The 19,260-nt window shown below is 43.8% G+C and overlaps 2 protein-coding genes across 13 annotated transcripts in view; one reads left to right on the top strand and one right to left on the bottom strand.

Moving 5' to 3' along the window:
- Window positions 1-14,420, bottom strand: part of DGLUCY (D-glutamate cyclase) — a 107,764-nt gene extending 93,344 nt beyond the window's left edge. Inside the window, 1 exon segment of the mRNA XM_084970318.1 lies at window positions 14,334-14,420. The gene's annotated coding sequence lies outside the window, so the exon portion shown is untranslated.
- A 459-nt stretch (window positions 14,421-14,879) lies between these two features.
- The window catches only part of RPS6KA5 (ribosomal protein S6 kinase A5), a 191,758-nt gene continuing 187,377 nt past the window's right edge, over window positions 14,880-19,260 (top strand). For 9 of the 12 annotated variants that reach the window (XM_084970040.1, XM_084970035.1, XM_084970033.1 and 6 more), the window contains exon 1: window positions 14,880-15,184. Coding sequence is in view for 4 of the 12 variants with exons in the window: in XM_084970033.1 (XP_084826159.1) it covers window positions 15,079-15,184 (106 nt within the window). In the remaining 8 variants the exon portion in view is untranslated. Of the gene's footprint in view, window positions 15,185-15,325; window positions 15,477-19,260 lie in introns of those variants that run through there. The other 3 variants (XM_084970039.1, XM_021099615.2, XM_021099614.2) reach the window with 1 other exon arrangement.

The raw sequence follows: 19,260 nt of genomic DNA, 5'->3' as shown, positions 1-19,260 counted from the left end.
CTATTACTTAATGCTCTGGATTTTGAAGTTTCTTGAAAAATTGGAAGATGAGGCTAAAGTTGGCCAGCATTCCTGTGCGGCAGCCACTGGCCGCAGTGGAGGAGTGACCACCACTTTGAATGAGGTGTGTACCCGCCTCTTGCTCCCCTTGGCTGCGTCACTTTACCTCTCTAGCCTATGTTAAGTATTTGAGTTGGAAACCTTCGCAGGAAAGAATACGACCCTAGGGCACTATAAGCACTTAAAAGCAAACAAATCTATCCTGCCTGGTAAACACAGGCCCAAATTTCTCATCCTTCTTGATCAGACCATATCCAGGCAGTTGCCAGAATGCTGTGGTTGGTGCAGGGACCTCGGCTTGGGAATTAGAGAGTGGGTTTGAGTCGAGGCTCTAACATTCACTGGTTTTGTGATACCGGGGAAGAAAAAGCCATGGTCTGGATGGATGGTTTCCCAAGCGAGGTGTACCAAACCATGGAATGGCAGGAGGTTAGGGATCCACTCTCTGGAGTATACACAGCTGGATGTAGGGCAGGTGGGAGGAGGCTGATCTTTCCAGCAGTGTCTCAGAGAAGCTCAGGATGTGACACCACCACATGTGGTGGAGAATGTAAGACGCAGGGCTGAAACGGGAATTAACTGAAAGTCTGGGAGGTCTCTGGTGGCCTAGCGGTCAAGCATCTGTTGCTGTCACTGCCAAGGCTCAGGTCACTGCTGGGTTGAGGGTTCAATCCCTGGCCTGGGAACTTCTGTATGCCATTGGCAAGGCAAGGCAAGGCAAAAGAAAGAAAAAGAAAGAAAGAAAGAAAGAAAGAAAGAAAGAAAGAAAGAAAGAAAGAAAGAAAGAAAGAAAGAAAGAAAGAAAGAAAAGAAGGAAGGAAGGAAGGAAGGAAGGAAGGAAGGAAGGAAGGAAGAAAGAAAGAAAGAGTGAGTCTGCATATGGAATGCTTAGTCTTTCCCATCTCACTCTATCCCTGAGGCAAAGTCTCCATCACCCAAGAAAGGTACTGTCAGAATTCACTCTTTTTAAAAAAAGGACTATCTACAGAGTGGGGAAAATCAGCACAGTCTCGTATTCGGGCCTCCCAGGCACTTGAAACCTTCCTTCCGGTCAATAAACCGAAGCACAAAGAACTCCTAATCAGTTTTTTGGACTTCACTTTTAATTAAAAATGGACAATGAAGAATCTCTGGGCACTTCAAAAGAAGACTTTGTAATAAAAGAGAGAGACTAAAATAAACAGGGGGAAAAAAAAAACCAAACTCAACCCTGGAGGAAATAGTTATTTTGAAGAAGGGAACCCAAAGCAAAAGCAAACTAAATGAGAACGCTCCAATTAATATATTCAGAAAGACGCATGGAGCTGTCCTATCCACAAAGGAAAAAAGGATGCTCTGGCAAACGACACACAAGATGAGCCTTTGTAAATTAAAAATAGGACCGCGAGAGTTGTACAAGAATCGATGGAAAGTTTGGAAGATGAAATTACACTACTCCCTCTGAAAGTAGAACCAAACGATAAAGAGATTTTAAAAAGGTAAGAAAAAAGATGTAGAAAATAAATACAGAAGTTCCAACATCCAAGTAACAGCAAAAATGGAGAGAGAGAACAAAGAAGAGCAAGAGAGAGTACAGTGTCCAAGAAATATGAGCATTTTCTGGCACTGAAGGCCTCACCATCTCTGGACAGAGTTCTTGAGGGGTAGATGTGAAGTTTAGAAAAAAGACCCACCTAGAAACTTAATCCAATTTTTTTTTTTTGTCTTTTGTCTTTCTAGGGTCACACCCACAGCATATGGAGGTTCTCAGGCTAGGGGTCGAATCTAAGCTGTAGCTGCTGGCCTACACCACAGCCACTGCAACGCGGGGTCCGAGGTGCTTCTGTGACCTTTATACCACAGCTCACACCAACGCCAACGCCAACGCCAGATCCTTAACCCACTGAGAAAGGCCAGGGATTGAACCGCAACCTCATGGTTCCTAGTCGGGTTTGTTAACCACTAAGCCATGATGGGAACTCCATAATCCAATTTTAAATCTCAAAGAAAAAGAGAACGATTTTTAAAACTTCCAATTACCAAAAAAAAAGTTGGATTTCCATGGCTCACTAGGTAAAGGATCTGATGTTGTTACTGTGGTGGCTCAGGTCACCACTGTGACACAGATTTGACACCAGGCCCCAGAACTTCCACATGTCATAGGTGTAACCCAAAAAAAAAAAAAGTCATCGTTAAAGGAATGAAAATAAAACAGACTTTTCTTGGGCAGCAGCACTGGATGCTAGAAGGCAATCATGTGATACCTTCAGTGATTTGTAAGAAGATGGTTTTCAACCTATACTGTTGTTTTCAGCCAAACTTTCATCCAAGTGGAGTGTAGACTAAAGATCTTTGGGGACACACAGAGCCCAGGAAATTGACCACTCACACACCATTTCTTAGGAAGGTACATGAAAATGTGCTGCAGACAGCAGCTTAGATTGCTGCTGTGGTGTGGGTTTGATCTCTGGCCCAGGAACTTCCACATGCCATGGGTGTGGCACACACACACAAAAAAAGTTACTGCAGGGAAGGAAAAATATCGTCTAAGAAGTGGGGAGATGTGGGTCTTGAAGAATTTGGATTTGACCCAGGAAACCCATGAAAGAAAGTCCCATCACATCGGCTATGCAGCAGGAGGATGGTGGGCCTCAGAGGGGAGGGCTTACAAACCGCCACAGAATACCTGATTGGATGAAGAAGTGGGCGGGGGAGAAGGAAATGAACTACATTAAAGGAAACTGCAACAAGGTAAGAGACAAATAGAAAATACAAGGGAAAACACTGTTCCATAAAAGGAAGAGCCATCTTCAGAAACAGTTTGCTTCTTCAGGGAACAGTGTTTCCATAGTCACAACAACACCGTAAATGCTGTTTAAGCGATTTTCATTTTTTAGGATCAGTCTATGGGAGAGTGAATTAGGACTAAGAATAGAATGTAAATGCTTTTATCCTTATCACTGTAAAGGGCAGAAGTTGGGAGGCAGACCTGGAAGAGAAGAGTAGGGCTGCTGCTACCTTCATCTCAGGAAGTGAAAAGTCAAGAGACACTGCCCTTAATTGATGGAGCAAGAAACAAAGGTGTATTAGTGCAGCACAGGTAACTTACTGAAAAACAAAGAAGTTGGGGAATACTTTAAAGAGAAGGGAGGGGGTGCTGGTGAAAATTACCTAAATCTTTATCAGGTAGGGAAAAAATATATAAAACAGTATATAAAACAAATCAATCAGCAGTGATAGAAGCCTATCATTTAAAGATAGAGATAACCCCAGAATATCTGAAAAAGCTAAAATGATTGTTTCTGAGGCGTGGAACTGGGAGAAGACGATGCAGTGGGGCAGGGGTATTTTTACTGCTCCCATCCGCGTGGCCTCCCGCCACGTTCCTACCCACTACTCTGCCCATCCCAACCTCTTCCCTTTCACCTCCAGCTTTCTGGCCCCAACGTGTCTATTTAAAACCAATTTTTGTTGTTGTTATTGTTTAAAAAGTCAACTGGTGGAAAACTTATCGTCTGATTCCATGGCTCCACAAATATCTAATCCCAAATTGGAGTCTTCCAGTCTTTTTAAAAAAATGGCCCATTTTCTACCGATCCTTTGGGACTTCTGGAGATACTCTGAGCTCTGCAGATACAGAAGAAGGCATGGCAACGGGGAGAGGATGGCATGGAGATGAAGATGATATTGATGATTCTGTGTGTCTGACATGGAGGAAACAATATTGACTACTTATATTTTTTATTACTGTGTAACAGATGACGACACAAACTTCAGCAGCTTAAAACAATACTCAGGAGTTCCCGCTGTGGTGCAGTGGGTTAAGAATCCCACTGCAGTGGCCTGGGTTGCTGTGGAGGCACGATTAGATCCCCAGCCTGGTGCAGTGGGTTAAAGGATCCAATGCGGTGCAGGTCAACCCCTGGTTGGGGAACGTCCATATGCCGCAGGTGCAGCCATAACATAACATAAAACAAAACAACAAACATCCAGTTATGATCTCACAGTTTCGTGGGCAGAACTTGCTAGATCAAATGGGTGTTCCTTGCTTTGGGCCTCCCAAGGCTGAAACCAGGGTCCAGGCCAGGCTGGGATTCTCCCGGGGCTCTGGCAGAGCATCCACTTCCAAGCTCATTCAGGCCATTGGCCGAATTCAGGTCCTTGCAGTTCTGGGCCTGAGGGTCTGGTTTTCTTGTTGGTTGTTGGCAAGCGGTTGCTATGGGCTCCTAGAGGCTATACTTAGGGCATTTTTGTGTTGATCCTTCTTAAAGCCACATTGAAGCCTTTTTATGCCTTGACTCTCTGTGACTTCTGCCACCAGCTAGAGAAAGAACACGGTGAACATTTAAAGTGCTCATGTGACTAGGGTAGGCCGACATTGATCATCTCCAATTTTTTTTTTTTTTTTTTTTTTTTTGCTTTGCAGGGCTGTACTTGTGGGATATGGAAATTCCCAGGCTAGGGGTCAAATTGGAGCTGCAGCTGCCAGCCTACACCACAGCCACAGCAAAGCGAGATCCAAGCCTCGTCTGCGACCTACACCACAGCTCACAGCAATCCTGGACCCTTAATCCACTGCGCGAGGCCAGGGATCAAACCCACATCCTCATGGATACTAGTTGGGTTGTTGCTGAGCCACAACGGGAATTTCCATCTCCAAATCTTTAAGTTAACTAATCAGTAAACTTAATTACATCTGTGCAATTCTTTTTTGCCATGTAACAGAACACAATCACGGAACCACACCTGAGGACAAAGGTCATGAGGGCCATTTTACTGCTGGGCCACACTACTGGGAAAATGACTATTACTTTTACCCATGGTGTATTTTATGATAAAAATAACACAAAAGTACGAAGAAGAAGTTTAAAAAAAAAATGCCCCAGGGAGTTCCCTTCATAGCTCAGTGGTTAACAAACCCTACTGGTATCCATGAGGACACTGGTTCAATCCCTGCCCTGGCTCAGTGGGTTAAGGATCTGGCATTGGGGTGAGCTGTGGTGTAGGTCGCAGACGAAGCTCAGATCCTGCGTTGCTGTGGCTGTGGCGTAGGCCAGTGGCCGTAGCTCCAATTTGACCCCTAGCCTGGGAACTTCCATATGCCTCAGGTATGACCCTAAAAAAAGCAAAAAAAAAAAAAAGCCCTAAATATTATCTCAATGAGTCCTTGTGCACAGAGGCAGAGCAGAAAGATCAATTCCAACAGTGGAATTTTACTCTGCAAATTACATTTAAGTAAAATGATTAAAATTAATTTTATAGAAAAAGAAACTGAAATAAAATTGAGGGTATTGCTGAACTTTGGCTAAGTGTTTCTGTACCATAAACATTCTTGGAATATCTCCTTTAAGGACAAGAAAAATGAATATAAAAATCACCTAGACATTGGAATCAGGCTTGCCAAAAATGCTGCAGTTCATGCATTCTGTTTTTCAGAGTAATTATTTCCCTGCCATTACGAATGACAAAATTTACATACTAACAAGTTCTCCTACTGCCTTTTCCCCCAACTTTCCAATTTTTTTCCAATAATTTTTTTACAGTGTAAGAGTTTGCAGTGTTTACATTTTGTTTTTCAACCATAAATCCCAGAGCTGTTTAGTCTTAACTCTGTATTTAAAACTCTGTATTCAAAATTCATCTTCAACAGTTCTTTTTCAACCCTCAATTCTCCTCTTGTTTTGTTTGGATTCATCTTTTGGTTGAGTGGATTCAAATATAAAGAACTGTTTTTCAAGAATGTTCAAACCCTGAGTTTTTCATGCTCAAGAATGAGACTTGCCAATAGCCTTTATACTTAAAGCACAACTTGGCAGAATATAAAATTCATGAGTCACATTTTTATGCTCTTGACTTTTGCAGACTTGCTTCATTGTCATTTAATATTAATTGTTGATTTCGATTTTTTCTCTGGTGTGTTTTATCACAGATCACTTGGTACTGATTTTACCCAGACACACAGTGTGTGCTTTCTATCTGCTGACTCAAGCTTTCTTTTCAGTAAAGTTTCTTCCATTGCTCCATTTACCCTGGGTACTTCTTCAGGAATGCCAGTTATTCATATATTGGATCTCACTGTTTATTTTCTGTAGCTCTCAAATTTATGAATAATTTTAAACATTTCTTTGGTTCTTTTCATAGTGTGTCATTGTGTTTTTATTTATGTTCATTCTATTTTGGATTGATTCTAAAGTGGCTTTCCATTCTTTCCCTTTCTGGAGCTCTGCCTCTTTTGTTGCTGTGTCATTCCTTATTTATACCCCTGAACCTCCTCTTTGAGATTTCTAAAACAAATTTATAATTTGGCAATAACTCCAATAAGATGGGGAACTTTGTAGTAAGGAATAGCATATGAAGAGAGGAAGAAGTGCACGGAGGCACTTGATAGCTTTACTTCGATGTATTTTCAAATCTGTTAATTTCCTCTCCAGGAAAGAATGTCTCTTAGAGTCTCAGGTTCAGGTGCTTAAGAGGTTCCTGAGACCCTCAGCAGGGGCCTCTCAGTCTAGGCTCTCTGAGCAATAATCCAGCAATTTCCCTCTCCATCCCCTCCATCCTCTCATCTCCAGGAGATTCCTTTGGCTTGGAGGTCAGTTCACATATAACAGAAATAAACAAATAAACAAACAAACATCAAATAAACATAAGCCTGACTTCTCTTAATGTCAACCTTCTCTGCTATTATCCTGTTTGTTTGTTTGTTTGTTTCCAGTAAGAACATTCCCTGTTTCTCCTCTGGGATCCTTGGATCTTGTTAGTCAAATGCAACTTTCAGTCATTTGGGTACCACTTCAGCAATTTTTGCCTCATCTGCATATCACCTCTATTATAACCAATACTCTTCTTTGAATCAGTTCCTAATGTTTACTTATTTAAAATGAGGGCATATCACCCCCATAAATGAAAAGCCAATATTACTTGCCGTAAATAGGAGGTAAATATTAAAATAAATGCCATGACAACACAACAGATAGTAAGTTCCAGGTAGATACAGTGATCTGAGGTCTATATTTTCCTGGTTAGAAAGAGAGATTAGTACAAATTAGAAAGAAGTTAAAGACCATTGGCACCAAACCAAGACTTTCTTCTTGATGTAATCACAAATGAGTGCAAGCTCTAAATGAATCACTTCTTCCTTACGCTATTTAATATAATTAAATGACTGTTCACATTCCACCTAAACGTATCTCCTCTTGCCCCAGTAACACAAGGTCCCCATCGCCTTTGGGAAACCCCACGCCAACCCAAGGATCGAATGACTTGGTCCTTCAGGACAATGACAGCAACATCTAAGAAAATAAGTTTCTGGCTCAAGGCTGGAGGCAGTGTACGTTGGCTCTCAGCACTTCACCAATTTCAGTACAGATTTTACAGTATTTGGCAGAAATATTTCACGGTTTGTGGTTTGAGGTTTCGAGAGTTTCCTTGTTTCATCAAAAGTGGGGCCTTTTCTGTGTTTTTTGCTTTGTTTTGTTTTTCGTGGCTTCCGGAAGATTTGGGGGAGTGTGTGTGTGAGAAGAAAAGGAGTAAAAATGTCTTTACGATCTTTAACTGTATATATTTGTGATGTGCAGGCCTCTGCAGTCTCTCCCAGCGATGTGCTGGTTGGCACAGGTCTGCCCGGCCAGACCTAAGACCAGATCCTTTGATTCAGTCTAATGTTCCTTCTCTGCTACATTTCTCAGCTTTGGAGGTTCTGGTTGGGACACCAGAATGCAGAGGGAGAAAACTGTCTAAATGCTACTGTCCCCCCCCCGCCAATTTTCTTCCTGGTTGTGAACTCAGGTGTGTGTGCAGCTTCCCAGCATCCTTTTCGAGAAGAGTGACCATCTGGTGGGGGTGGCTGCCCTCTGCGAGCATGAATTTCACACTCCCTAATTCTGCTGGTCTCCGTCCCTTTACTGGATCTCTGTCGGGTATGAAGGTTACTACAGGGTCAAGAACAGAATCAAGATGCTGATAATGTCAGTTTTGTCTTCTGGAAAGGTTTTCTTATCTGCGTATACATCTGAGTGTTTTTCTTTTCTTTTTTTTTTGTCTTTTTGTTATTTCTTGGGCCGCTCCTGCGGCATATGGAGGTTCCCAGGCTAGGGGTCGAATTGGAGCTGCCGCTGCCGGCCTACATCATAGCCACAGCCACGCCAGATCCGAGCCACGTGTGTAACCTACACCACAGCTCACAGCAACGCTGGATCTTTAACCCACTGGGCAAGGGCAGGGACTGAACCCGCAACCTCAAGGTTCCTAGTCGGATTCGTTCACCACTGCGCCACGACGGGAACTCCCATCTGAGTGTTTTGACAGAGCCAAATAAAGAGGATTATGAGGTGGGAAGCTTCAGGAGTTTCCTAATTTTTTTTGGGGGGGGTCTTTTTAGGGCCACACATGCAGCATATGGAAGTTCCCAGGCTAGGGGTCGAATCGGAGCTGCCGCTGCCGGCCTACATCATAGCCACAGCCACGCCAGATCCGAGCTGTGTCTGCGACCTACTCCACAGCTCACGGCAATGCCAGATCCTTAACCCACGGAGCGAGGCCAGGATCAAATCTGCATCCTCATGGATACAAGTCAGGTTGGTTACTGTTGAGCCGTGATGCGAACGGCCCTCCTAATTCTCTTAAATCCAAAGATGGGGAGTGTCTGGCTCCTGTTGCATGACCAATGGGATCCTAAGCCCTAAGGGCTCACACCTGGTGAGGTCCTCTGATCCTTTGCTTCTGCCCCACTCCACACCCCCATGTTAAGGATAAGATGACCACGTGCCTGGTGCCACAGACACAGGCCCACGAGATAACGGATGAGCAGGGAACCTCCTTCCGGCACCAGGTACCGACAAGCCTGGTGAAAGACTGTTTCTAAGGGGAACAAACCTATTTTCAAGCTTCTTCCTCTGTGACTCTTCCCAGCCTTAGCAGAAACCTGATTTTCCTCTAGATGCCTTCCCTTTCCCGGCCTTTTCATGGACAGGCTCACCCTCCCTTCTTGTCCATAACTCAGAGCAGGAGGGAGCAGGGATGTTTTCCTCAATTCCGGCAGGTACATCCAGACCTCTGTCCATTATCTCAGCCCCTTTGTTTCTGCCTTTGATTCCAAGCCACCCTCTCACAGCACTATCTAATCGGTTAAGCCCCACCCACTATTTTATTTGACATTTTTCAGCCACTGACTTATAATTTTTCCTCCTATCCTATCCAGCATCATCTTTACCTGCCATTATTTTAAAACTTCAACTTGCTCTAACTTAGCATCCGCTGTTCTAATGGTCATCATTAGAGGTGTACATTGCAAAATTGGTTCTACATCATAATTGCTTGGGGAGCTTTCAAAAAAAAAGATACCAAAGTGTAGGCCCTGCCTCAGACCAACTCACTCACACTTTTTCAGGGATGGGAGTTTTTTTTTTTTTTTTTTAAAGTATCCCAGGGGATTCCAATGTGCAACCAAGGTTGAGAACGGCTGTTTAGGCATCAAGGTCAGCTCCAGCTCCTGGATGCCATCCTCTTCTCCCCGATCACTGGTTTACTCCTGGCTTCACCACCTTCGCATCTAGTGGGAGCTCCAGGGTCACTTGTTTCAACCAGGTTGTTGTTCAGCGGCTAGTCTCCAAACCCGAGGAGGACTGTAAGTTGGTAGATAGGGACATTTAACTGTCCTGATTTAGGCTTTCTTAGGCCACCGAGTCCCCAGTGCCACTCAGTGATCATTCAAGCTGGTTCACAATATTTGTTTTCCACGGCGACTGATCTAAACTGTGTCCATTCTCCTCAGATCCCAAATCCATCTCATCCCATCTCCCCTGCCCCTCAGCACAGCTCTTGAATCTCTGCTACGTGTGTGTACATCTGAGTAGTTTTTACAAGTAGGATCCGCTCATAGGGCCTATTCCTGCTTTAGTGAGATTACACTCACAATTGCCTATTCTTTTTATACCTACTCCTTAAATGTAGATTTTCTACTTTTTCTCATTCATTCAACAAACATTTATTGAAAGCCCACTTTGGGCAAGGGCCAATGCTAGAGGCCAGAGATACTGAGATGAGATGACCAAGACACCCCCACGTCCATCAGCTGGTCCATGTCTGCCGCCAGCCCCTCTTCCCTCTCTCTTGCCACAGTAAAGGACTTGGGGCTTCCTCCCATCAAAGGCAAGCCTCTCAGCCAGCTCAGGCTCCCAGCCTCATCCACTTTTTCAGAGATTCTCTTCATCGATTCTCCAACCTCTTCCCCATCACCATCCAAACAAGTTCCAGTACTTCTCATCTTAAAAAACAATCGACTAGAAAATTACCATTCGAATATCACAGTCATAACTGCTATAGGCAAGATCCATAACTGCTATAGGCAAGATCCATCCAAGTGGCTGCTAAAATCAGTGGGTGGAAGTTTAAAGAGAAACTGGATATTTGCATAATCTAAAAGTATCTCAACTTACAATATCTATTACTTACAATGGGAAAATAATAACTTAAGAGAAATCTGGCAAACAGCACTTTAACCAAGTGTTCAAGGCTGACATTACAAATACTAAGAATATAAACTGCTTGTACCCTTGATATGATGAATTGACAAAGCATGTCACCTCTCTGGTCCTCTTGCCCAAATGTGTAACTTCAATTTAATCAGAAACAGAACATTGGACAAATCCAAATCAAAGGGCATTCTTCAAAACTACTTGACCATGACATTTCAAGAGTTAAGGTCATGAAAGGCAAGGAAAAGACCGAGGAACTGCTACAAGTAGGAGACTTAAAAACCATGACCACTAAATATAATGTAGGAAAACGGATCCGATGCTGGTACATTGAAATGTAAATCTCGCATAATCATGTCCTGGTTATACTCTTATTTTACTTATTCTTCAACCATTTAAAAAACATTTTAAAATTTTTGTGAGAAAAGTGGTGAAATCTGTAGAGTCTGTAGTTTTTTTGGTAATCTTGTACCAATGGTAATTTCTCACTTGATGAGTGAACTATGGTATGTTTCATATCAACATTTAGGGAAAGCTGGATGGAGGGTATGTGGCAACTCTGTATTGGTTTTGCAACTGATCTGCAATTTAAAAATTATCTGAAAATTAAAAGTTAAAAAAAAAAATCTCCCTGGAGCCCTCCAGCTAGGGCCTTCCTTCTTTATTTTCCTTCAGAGGCAAACTCCTTGAAAAGATGTCCCTGTATACTGCTGTACTCTTACACCTCCCATTTGCTCTAAATCACTTTGGATTTTGTCATCAGTGACATCCAAGCTGGTGAATTTATGGGATCTTTCCAAGATTTCATCATACATGACCTCTCAGGGCCTGTAACTCAGCTGGCTGCTCCTTCCCTCTTGAAACACTTTGGTTTCCAAGATACAAACCTCTGGGTTTTTCTTCTACTGTTCTGGCTCCCCACTTCTTATTGCAACGTCTCATTGTTGACATTCCTAGACTTCAGTCCTGGGCTCCTCTTCTCTTCCTTTTGCATATTCTCTCCCCAGGGAATCTTATTCATACCTTGGCCTCCAATACCATCAATATAGGCCAGTGATTCCTAAATTTGTATCTCTATCCTGGACCTCTCTCTGCAGAACTCCAGGCCCATATGTCCACATAGATACTTAATGTTGGCACTGAAAGTCTCAAAATTAAAGTCTGGATATTCTCTCTGTAATGTGCTCTTCCATTAATTTACCCATCTCATTACAGTACCATCGCCCACTTCCATCCACCCAGTTGCACCTGCTAGAAACTTTGGTGTCGTTTCATGCACCCGTTTAATCCCCACCCATGAAATCAATCCTTCATGGAGTCCAAAATATATATCTAGACAACTTCCTCTTCTTTTTTGTATCGACACCACCTACTATCATCTTTTTCCCAGACTATTGTAATCACTTCCTAACTGGTCTCCCTATATCCCTGATTGCATTCTCCAGCCCAGTCTCCAAACACTAAACAGTGACCTTTTGAAAATACTACCCCAATTATATCATTCGCCCATTTAAATTCTTTCCATTGCCTCTGATGCCACACAAGAAAAACTCCCAAATGATTAACAGGCCTACCACAAACTTCGTGACTGGGTCTCTGTCTCACCTCATCCCTTGCTTCCTGTGTTATGCCCGAATTTGCTTCTGCTCAATCCCTAAAATACAGTAGGCTCTTTGCCAGTCTCAGAATTTTGCATCTGCGTCTTCCTGAATCTTCTCCCCACAACTTACAAAATTGTCAGTAGGACAATTGGTAACACATACTTTGGTAGCAAACAACGTCAATATCTAAGTAGCTTATGCCTAAAAAGATTTATTTATTGCTCACATCTCAGTCGGCTGTAGGTCAGGGTGGCTCTTCAAGTACAGACTCAGGGGTGCAGGGTTCGTCTAAAGTGTGGCATGCTCCTATTCAACCTGTGACCTTTGTAGCTGCTGTGGGGAAAGAAGAGGGTGTGATCGATGAAGCATGGGGCCAGCCCTGGAAATGGTACACTTCATCTCTGCCCACACCCCATTGGCCAGATCACAGTCACATGACCCTAGCCTAACTGCAAAGGGAAAAAATATACTTTTCCTGTGTGTCCAGGAAGAGGAAACGAGACTGGTGAGCATCAGGCCAGTCTCTGCCACATCCTGGTTAAAACGTATTCATCTTTAAAGAATCAGCTTATACAATACTTCCTTATAAGGGCCTTCGACTTCCTCCAACCTAAGTTAGGTCCCCCTGATATAGTCTATTGTGGCGCCTTGTACTTTTCTTTTACAGCAACAGTGGGAAGTTTACATTCCTTATATGATTATTTGATACTTATTTTCATTTCTAGACCATATGCTGTATAAGAGTAAGGATTATATCTGATTTGCTCCCACTGTGCCTCTAGCATCCATCACAGTACTTGGTTCATAACTGGTGTAGAAGATGTTGAGTGAACAAATGAACAGTTGCACACAGTCCTTCTCTAGCTCCAAACAGCATGCTACTGGTGGAGGAGAAGGTCAAGTAGGCAGGCAGTCATGGTTTAGTGGGATGAATGTTCCAGGCAGGTGAGTCCAGGAAGCTGAGGCAACTTGAAGTTGCTGCTGAGGCTTCTTTACTTCCTCTTTAATGGCAACCTAATTCAGGGGCCTGCAAGCTAGAGTCTGCAGGCCAAATCTGATTTCCCCTGCCTGTTTTTTTTTTTTTTTTTAAATGGCACAAGAGCTGAGAAACATTTTTATTATATTTTTAAATATTTGAAAAGAATTAAAATATATCATCACGTGAAAATTAAATTTCAATGTCCATTAATAAAGTTTTATTGGAACACAGCCATATCCACTAGTTTACTTATTGTTTATGACTGCCTTCATGCTGCAATAGGGGAGGGGAATAGTTTTGAAAGAGACCACATGGTCTGCAAAGCCTAAATTAACTACTTACTATGTGGCACTTTATGGAAAAAGTTTTCTTTCCTCCTGATCTAATCCAGGCTTAGCTTAAAAATTCACTTCTGTGTGAATTATATCTTATTTTGTTTCTTTAACCCTCTCCTTTCCACATTATCTATCCACTGCCAGAAAGTCCCATAAGTTCTATCTTTGGAACAGTGTTCTTGTTCTGCCATCTTTATCCTCCTCCCTTTAGTTCATCTAACCACTGTAACAACTTCCAAGAGAATAGCTTGATATTGTAGCCACTCTTTGAAATAAATAAATAAAATCTGCACTGCTTAGCACTGTAGTCAAGGTTTTCTGTTATCTTAATGAACTTTACCTTTTTTAGCCCTGTCTCTTACTTCCACTCAACCTTAATCACTTAACCCACCCTTGCCTTCTCTATGTCCAGGTCTATGCTCACAGTTACCATCTCTGTGTGAAATATTTGATGCTGGTATTTCTATCTCACCTATCCTTTAAGTTGGTTATCTCAAATCTCTTCTTGCCCTCAGAGCCTGCCCAGCTCCTCTACTGAGAATAATTATTGCCATTTGTGCAGTTCTCTAACAGTTTGTACGACTGGTTTTATTTCAAATTCTGCTTTACGGTTTCCTGTGTATATGCAGATTGTCTGCTTCTCATGTTCTATTGAAAGCTGTTTAGGGGCAAGAATTGTCTTCCATTTTATTAATCTTTGTAGCCTTTGATGCGTCTTGTACAAATAGAAATGTTTATTCTTTGCAAAAGTCCTCATGGAGAGCTGGGAATGTGACTTTTTTTTTTTTTTTTTTGCTGTATCTATGAACTACCCGTACTTAAGCACGAACCCCACTTAACTTGTTTAGGGCTCACGAGGGCGAGTAACACCTCTTTAACACATGCTGTCTTCCAATCGGTCACATACCTGCGGACTCACGCCTGGGACCCTCAGGTAAGTCTGCAAACACGTGCGTAAGAAGCGCTTTCCTCAAGCTCCTCCTCTGTCCATGGTGATTGGCGGACCAAAAGTTCCAATCAGCCCTCCCCGCCTCTTTCAGCAATAGCCAATCACAGACCCCGAGCGCCTCCTGACTACTAGACACTGTTTACTAACAGATGAAGCTGGGGAATAAGGGGTGTGACCGTTCTGGGAATGTCAGGGAAGGGAAGGTCCCGACTGCGCGTGCGCTGCAGCGGAGATGGGCGGGGCAGAGCCCCGGTCTCACCAATCGGAGCAGCCGCGCTCCTCCCTCTCCTGCCACCCCGCCAAGCAACAACAATTCGAGGAGCGGGGCGGGGCGGCTCCTGAAGCATCAGAGCGGGTTGTCCAATGGGAGCTGGCGTTGACAGATGCGCGCGCCCTTTGCCCAATAAACGATGGCGGCTCGAATGGCTCCTCTATCTTGCTGGCTGTGGGCGGAGCGGCTCGAAGGAGGAGGCGGCCGAGCAGGGGGCGGTTTGGTTGCGCGGTACTAGCGGTGCCCGCCGTAGGGGGAGGAGGCGAAGGAGCGAGCCGTGCGGCCAGAGCGGGAAAGCTACTCGTCTCAGCGTCCGAGTTCTGGAGCCGCCGCATACCGGCTTCTGGGGCTGCAGCGGGAGCTGTGAAGGGCTGGGCGTCCGCTGTCTCCTGGGTCCCCTCGGAGGACCCCGCGGGATCGGGAAAGAAGAAGATGGAGGAGGAGGGTGGCAGCAGCGGCGGCGGCGCCGCAGGGACCAGCAGGGACGGCGGAGCCGGGGAAGAGCAGCTCCTCACTGTCAAGCACGAGCTGCGAACCGGTGAGCGACCCCGCCCTCTGCCGGCCGGGCTTGGAGCGGGGGCGCGCCCCGAGGGCACGCGGGTGTCCGCGCGGGCCGGGGGCGCGGGGGGCGGGCCGGGGGCGGGGCCCTGCGGGCGGGGCGGGAGTCCAGGGGTCCCGGGAATTGGGGGCGCGTCCAAGGGGAGCTGGCCGAAAGTTTTCCGGAGCCCGGGAATGAGCGGCGGGCGCCGGGCGTTGGGGCCCGCGGAGCAGCCGACTGCTGCCTGTTGGCACTGACTCTGAGGATGTCTTCGCGCCCCCTTCCCGCACAGGTGACACATCTGTCACTGCATCCTGTCTAGGGTGAAAGGTGCGCCTTCCTCAGTGTAGGGTGAACGACGCTTAGTTTTGGAGCATGACTCACTTCTCCGCTCTTTTGGTTCCCTGTAGGGGTCCCTAAGGTGCTGGGTCTTGTGCAAGATAAAAGGGTGACTGTCCGCCGGCCTTTTCAGGAGCCCAGTCTCCAGTGACCTAAAGAGGGATCGCGAGCTCCAGGGACTGAATGCTTTTATTTGCAGTCTTCATGAAATAGTATACTTGGCCTTGAATTTCTTTCATAGGTCTCTTGAGAAGAAGGCTCAGTAAATTTAAAGCTCTAGGTAAAAGCGACTGACAAGCCCCGCTTAAGCGCCCGTGTTCTGAGGTTTGGGTCGTTCCAAGCTTTATACTTGGTAGATTACTTTATTCGTTGTGGGTCTGGGTCATTCATTTTGGAAAATGCTTATTTGGACTCAGCAGTACAGTTTGGATTTGGATTTGTGGAGCCAGTCTCGTATTAGTCACCCTTTTTCATTTTTGAACAGATAGGACATTTTAATGAGTTGTTTATTATTACTATTAAATGTTCTTGTTAGTGTTTATTAAGGCTTTTGATTCAGCTTCTTTGGCATATTGGGATATTCTTTCATCGTTTAGACAAAGCTTATATAGCAGGTTTCAGGTGTATTACCTGCTACACCTTGCTACTGTTCTGAACAGATTGTAAAGTTAGGTCTGTCATCCATTCTTTTAGTTTTTGTTATTGCCAGTTAGCCTTCCACTGAGCGCCAGTGTGGTGACTTAATTTAAGAGGGATGTCAGATGCATGCTTACTTATTTCAACATTTTAAAACATTGGTTTAAAAAATTTTTTTTTTGGCCTTTGTGTATTTGTTACATATCTTGAACCAGTTACTGCATAATTTTTTGAGTTCCTAGCACAGCCTGTGTATGTCTGGTTGATTTTCCTCTCAATTTAATAGACAACTGATGTTTTCAAAGGGCCATTAAATAATTTATAAAGTAAACATTTAATCCGTATCTGCTTTGTGCCATGCTCAGTGTCGGGTGCTTTCTGGTGTGGAGATTTTGAATTTCTTTTTCTTTTCTTACATAACAAGTCACTGATTTATGTATGTGGAATCATGCTGTACAGCAAAAGCTCTTGAAGTCATATGCTTCTTTTGCCTAATGACCAAGGCAACCTATTTTATTAGCAGTGAATCAACTGCTCAGTTTCTGGGTTTTGCAAACAATGTTAGTTTTGTAGAAAACAATGAGTACTGCTTTATTTCCCCTTCTCTACTAACCAAGTGAATCATCAGCCTCAAGTTTGCATTTTAGAAATTTTTCTGATGGATGATGAGATTATACTGAATTCATTAGTACTGTTAACTGTCAGAGGAAATGAACAGTCATTTTGATTTATTGCTGAATACTGGAACAACTGACCGGATATAGTGGTCAAAAACACTGTTAAAATATAACTTGAAAGATTTGCTCATCTTAGCCAACTGGGCCCCTGTCAGCACATGATGCTATAATAGGCACCAAAGTAATTTGATCTGATGTGGTCCCTTGCTTCTCAACATGTGGACAAGCATATAATCACGTCAAGTCAGCAGTTGGTGATTGTTCGTTTGTGCCAAACACCGTATTGTGTGCTGTAGGATGAGTGAGAAGGCAATGCAAGTTACCTATAAGGATAGGGAAATTGTTCCCCGAGTGTAGACTGAGTAGCAGGGTGTACTTGGCATGACATTGGAAGAGGCTTCATTCCAAACGCCGGCTCTGCCACTTACTAGGTATGTAGCCTTGATCAGACTCACCCCTTTCATCTACAGAAGTGAAGCTTGAATGAGACTCTTGGAAAAATGCTCAGCGGTTTGCTTGGCGTAAAGTAGGCGCTCAGGAGATGTCGATTGCATGTAACTCTGAAGATCACTCCATCACAGTATCTTTTCCAGGGTCCCTTGGAAAGCAAATCACTCATTTGGTGCTTAGCCTACGCGGCATTGCCAGGCTGTCATCTTCTTCTGAATGTGTCTTGCCTTCTGAAGTAGAGTGTAAGCTCCCTGTGAGCGCCACTGTTTAGCAGCCTCTTCAACAACATTTAACACACAGAAGTGTAGTAATTGATTTACTTGTCTGTGCTGGACTGTAAGGTCCTTCAGGGAAGCCACCATGTCCTTTGCCCATTTTCGGCCCCTCTCATTGGTAGGTACTCACATATCTGTTGAATGAATGCGTTGAAGGTACGGAAATCCAGAACAAAGTGTAGCAACTGATTGTATTCCCAGTATCTTGTAGATGTTAGGTGGCTGATAAACTGATGACTATGAAAGCTAAAAATGAAGAGGAAAGGACTGATTCGGTCCGTTAAACATATATTTCTTGACACTTTCTGATTTCTAGGCTAAACGGTACTGATGATACAAAAAAGGAGTAAGAAAATCTCTTGCTCCCTGATGGTAGGGGAGGAGGCCATGAGACCATTTATTAAGATATATTGTAAGATGATAATAGAAGGATATACACGGTATAAAGGTAGCAGAGAAGAAGTTAGGATTTTTAGGATTTGAATAATCACTGTTCAACAACAGCAGCAAAAAAGATGGCGATGTTATTGAAAGTATATTGGGTTATATCTTATTTTTCAAAAAATATTTCATTACCTCTTCTGTACTGAGTTCTGTTTTATATGCTGGTGTTACCAGACACATATGGTCTCCCCACCAGAAGAACAAGATTGCTTCAGGAATCAAGCCTGTTGTCTGTACTTTCTCCATAATGAATCTTTGCTTGTCTCTATGCAGGGGGTTCTTTCTTCTCCACTGCTGTTCACCTTTTTCCACATGGCAAAGAGCATGGCTGCTGATAGACCCCAAGTTTGACATTTTACAGCTCTGGTTATCGCAGAGACAACTGCTTTTTTTTTTTTTTATCAACTTTAGGTACAAAAATCATATGGAAGGATTTTATTAGCCTGACTTTGGTAAGGTGCCTGCTTTTGGATCATTCACCTCAGGCCAGGGAGTGGGATCAGGTGCTACTAACATGGCAGCTACTATAGTGAACATGAAGATGGGGGTGAAACTGAACTCCTGGAAGAAATTTCCTTAGACCTCCGTCATTCGGAGAGAGAGCCTAACCCTGAGGCGCGGGTCTATTGCTGTGTAGCATATTGTCCCCAAATTTCGTGGCTTGAAGCAACATGGGTTCTGTGGGTCAGGAATTCAAGGGTTGCTTAGCTTGCTGGTTCTGACTCAGGGTCTCTCATGAGTGGTAGTTGAGATATTGGTCAGAACCGCGTTCACCGGAAGACTTGTCTGGGGCGGGAAGTTCCCTTCTAAGACATCTCCCTCATGTGTTGTTGGCAGGATGCTTCGGTCCCTTGCCATGTGGACCTTTCCATACAGCTGCTTGAATGTCCTCATGACAAGACAGCTGGTTCCCCTAGAACAAGTGATCAATGAGAAAGAGCAAGGTGGAAGCCCCAATGTCTTGTTTTGTTTTGTTAAACAGCTCTTTTCAGATGTAATTTACATGCCGTAAAATCCACTTGTTTTAAGCTGTACAGTTCAGTGAATTTTAGTATATTTATAGTTATACAACCATCACCACAATCTAATTTTAGAACCTTTCCATCACCCTAAAAAGAAACATCTCACCCATTTATATCAGCCATTCCACATTCCCACCACCCACCCCAGCCCTAGGCAACCAACCTCTAATTCTGCTTTCTGTCTATATATTTGCCTAGGGACATTTCATATTGTGGAACTTTATAATACGTGG

Source organism: Sus scrofa, chromosome 7 (assembly GCF_054392235.1).
Source record: "Sus scrofa isolate SSC_HxYL_T2T_F1_AM1 chromosome 7, Sscrofa_HxYL_maternal_Yorkshire_Landrace_v2.0, whole genome shotgun sequence".
Classification (NCBI taxonomy): Eukaryota; Metazoa; Chordata; class Mammalia; order Artiodactyla; family Suidae; genus Sus; species Sus scrofa.
Note: the sequence above shows the minus strand (reverse complement) of the source record. Positions and strands in the feature narration are given on the sequence as shown.